The sequence below is a fragment of the Zingiber officinale genome, chromosome 4A (assembly GCF_018446385.1).
Source record: "Zingiber officinale cultivar Zhangliang chromosome 4A, Zo_v1.1, whole genome shotgun sequence".
Classification (NCBI taxonomy): Eukaryota; Viridiplantae; Streptophyta; class Magnoliopsida; order Zingiberales; family Zingiberaceae; genus Zingiber; species Zingiber officinale.
The window spans coordinates 86,512,232-86,514,926 of NC_055992.1; the positions used below are offsets into that span (position 1 = coordinate 86,512,232).

The 2,695-nt window shown below is 39.8% G+C and overlaps 1 protein-coding gene across 1 annotated transcript; it reads left to right on the forward strand.

Annotated features, from left to right (window-relative positions):
- The first annotated feature begins 216 nt into the window (after window positions 1–216).
- LOC121973416 (protein TIFY 10a-like) lies at window positions 217–1,864 on the forward strand. Its single transcript, XM_042524856.1, has 5 exons — window positions 217–408; window positions 706–889; window positions 1,038–1,237; window positions 1,326–1,383; window positions 1,467–1,864. The coding sequence occupies exons 1-5, from the start codon at window positions 279–281 to the stop codon at window positions 1,603–1,605; spliced, it is 711 nt and encodes a 236-aa protein (XP_042380790.1). The 5' UTR covers window positions 217–278; the 3' UTR covers window positions 1,606–1,864.
- The last annotated feature ends 831 nt before the right edge of the window (window positions 1,865–2,695 follow it).

Sequence of the window (2,695 nt, forward strand, 5' to 3'; positions counted from 1 at the left end):
ATAACGCTTTCCCTTTACAATGCCCTTATTTATTTGAGTTTTTATTCCTGTAGGGGTAATTTTAATTGTGGGATTTCATGGACGAAATTGAAAATATCTCAGAGTATTGATGAATAGAATTTGCCATTTAATTAAAAGCGAACTTGGTCATCACGTGTCCGAAATGGAAAGCCGGGTCTATAAATTAGAGAAGGGGAAGGCGGTGGAAAGCAACCGAGTCCACAATTATTCGCCGGTGTATTCTCGTGCTCGCTTTTCAAACATTAAGCGATCGAGAGATGGCGGAGGCGGGGCGGAGGCAAGGCCGCACCAATTTCTCCGTCGCCTGTAGTCTCCTGAGCCAGTACATCAAGGAGAAGGGCAGCGTCGCCGACTTAGGGCTCGGGATCGCCGACGACGCCGCTAAAGGTGCGCATTTTTGGTTGTGCATTTGAGTTTTCGGTTGGATTTGTGCGTCTGATCATACAGCTCTGTGATGCTTGTTGGTGTGTTGGGACTCAAATTCATGGATTCTTTTTGTACAAGGAATGCCTTCGATTGACGTTTCTAGTATTTCCCTTTTACAAAATTTTACTTTTGTTCCGTTCTACTGTTCGAAGATTTTCCTAATATAGGGTTTTTTTTTTTCCCTTTTGTTTATTTTAAATTTTGTTTCCGTCTGAATTTGTCCTGTCAATTGTTGATCATTCCCGTCTATTCTTCCAGGCAACTCCTCCCAGTCGTTTCGGCCGCCGCCGACCACCATTTGCTTGTTGCCAGGAGCGGACATCTCCAGCGGAGAGGACTGCGAGAGGGAAAACGGAAGGGAAGTAGTTTCCCACGAGAACCCCATGAAGCTCTTTCCCCAACGTGCCGCCGGCTTCGTCCCCTCTACGTCGGAGGATCCAAGGTCTCACCTTTCTTTTCTTTTTTCATCCCACTCTTCAACCACAGAACAAGAAAGGAATAAAAGCTTTATATCACGGAGCAAGAAAGGAAGCTGGTAACAACGTAACCCTAGACGTGATCTAAGTATTTCTCTGGCTGCTTATTTGCAGGGGGGCAGAAAAATCCCAACTTACAATTTTCTACGGAGGAAAGGTGCTGGTGTTTAACAGTTTCCCAGCCGAGAAGGCCAAGGATCTGATTCGGATGGCAAGCGAGGGGAATTCCACTGCTCAAAACTTTAGCTATGCTCCAACTGTGGCAAGCTCAACATCCCTCTCTCGTCAAAATTCAACCTTGGTCAATCTCTCAGGTAATAAATTAAGAAGAAAAATTCATACTTTGTTCGAACCACTTGAACGAACAAGATATGAATTGGACACTGTTTTGCTGAGCTGCAGATCTTCCTATTGCTAGAAAAGGTTCGCTGCAGCGATTCCTGGAGAAGAGAAAGGATCGGTAGGTAATTCTTTTCTTGCGCTGAAGAGCAGCATGTGTTTATTGTTTCAGCTGGTCTAATTGATTGGACTCCAAAATTCCAGGATCGATGCAAGAGCACCATACCAAGTGCCCCCTACTCCTCAAATGCTCACTTCTTCTAAGAACCAAGAGAACAGGAAATCGTGGTTTGGGTTGGGTCCTAACTTCTCCCCTCCTGGTCTCAGTCTGAGCTCTGAGTAATGGCAGATAGGATTGCTTGAGTTGAATCCATTTTCACACGCTCCTCATCTTGAAGCAAATCGTCCCAAATACTCAGATTGCTATTTTTTGTTTGTTTTTGAGGGAGTTGTCTTCCTTTTCTAACAAGCTGCATCAATGCCATCACTGGCGATTTAGATTGCAGTGTGTGTGTTTTTGCTTTTGAAGTTGCAGCTCATGCTGCATATTAGAAATGTAGTAAAGAAACATGAAATATATGTGATCAGTTTTTGTTTGAAAACGATTTTTTCTTCTATTATGATGTGTAATATTGATGGTAAAGTTATTGTCGTATTATCTTATAGTTAAAAATTTCCTTTACTATTTGTATTTTTTAAAGATTTTGTCTAATTAAATAACAACAATACTTCTTTATCCCACTATATGAATCTTTTTTACGTAATTAAATTTGAATCTTGATCCCCTATCATATTTTGATATAATCAAAGTAAATTAAATTAATACAATTTTTTTCCCAACTAAACTACTACACTTGACTCCTTGTTTTGCCTAAGTTCCAGTTCTATTTCTTTGTTTCAATATTTGGTTTTGTGGTCTTACAAACAATTAAAATTTGGTAAGTTAAACTGAAAAAAGAAAATATTATTATATTTACATCGTAATTAATTAATACCGGTTGCTCGAGGCATATTTAGAATTAGCTGAACATGAAATTCATATTGACTGATCATTTCAACAAACACTTGCAAATATCCAAATCAATCTTCTGAAGAAACTCATATTAATAATATGTTCTGACAGCAATGCTCTTCCATTGTCTGAAAAACATCTCTCTTTTTGTGAGTGTTGCCACAGTCTTACTGATGACCAACCTTAGTAAACTTTCAAGCACCCACCCAAAAAATTTGTTTTTTATTTTAAAGATTGAACTCTGCTTCCTAATGGCTTTTCCTAAGACTCAACAACCATGCTTGACAATGACTTTAAACCTTCCCCTTTGACTCGAGCCATCAGCCATGAGCATCACAACACTGCAGCAGAGTCAACCAATTTGTACAACACCTCTAGAAACCTCCATGTGTTTAAAGACCTCATGAATTTAGCTGTCTTT

What these genes read in the sequence shown, in the direction of transcription:
- LOC121973416 (XM_042524856.1), top strand. Translation starts at nt 279, where the DNA reads ATGGCGGAGGCGGGGCGGAGGCAAGGCCGCACCAATTTCTCCGTCGCC. An exon ending in TCTACGTCGGAGGATCCAAG is followed by an intron (nt 890 to 1,037) that starts GTCTCACCTTTC and finishes GCTTATTTGCAG; the next exon opens with GGGGGCAGAAAAATCCCAAC. An exon ending in AACCTTGGTCAATCTCTCAG is followed by an intron (nt 1,238 to 1,325) that starts GTAATAAATTAA and finishes GCTGAGCTGCAG; the next exon opens with ATCTTCCTATTGCTAGAAAA.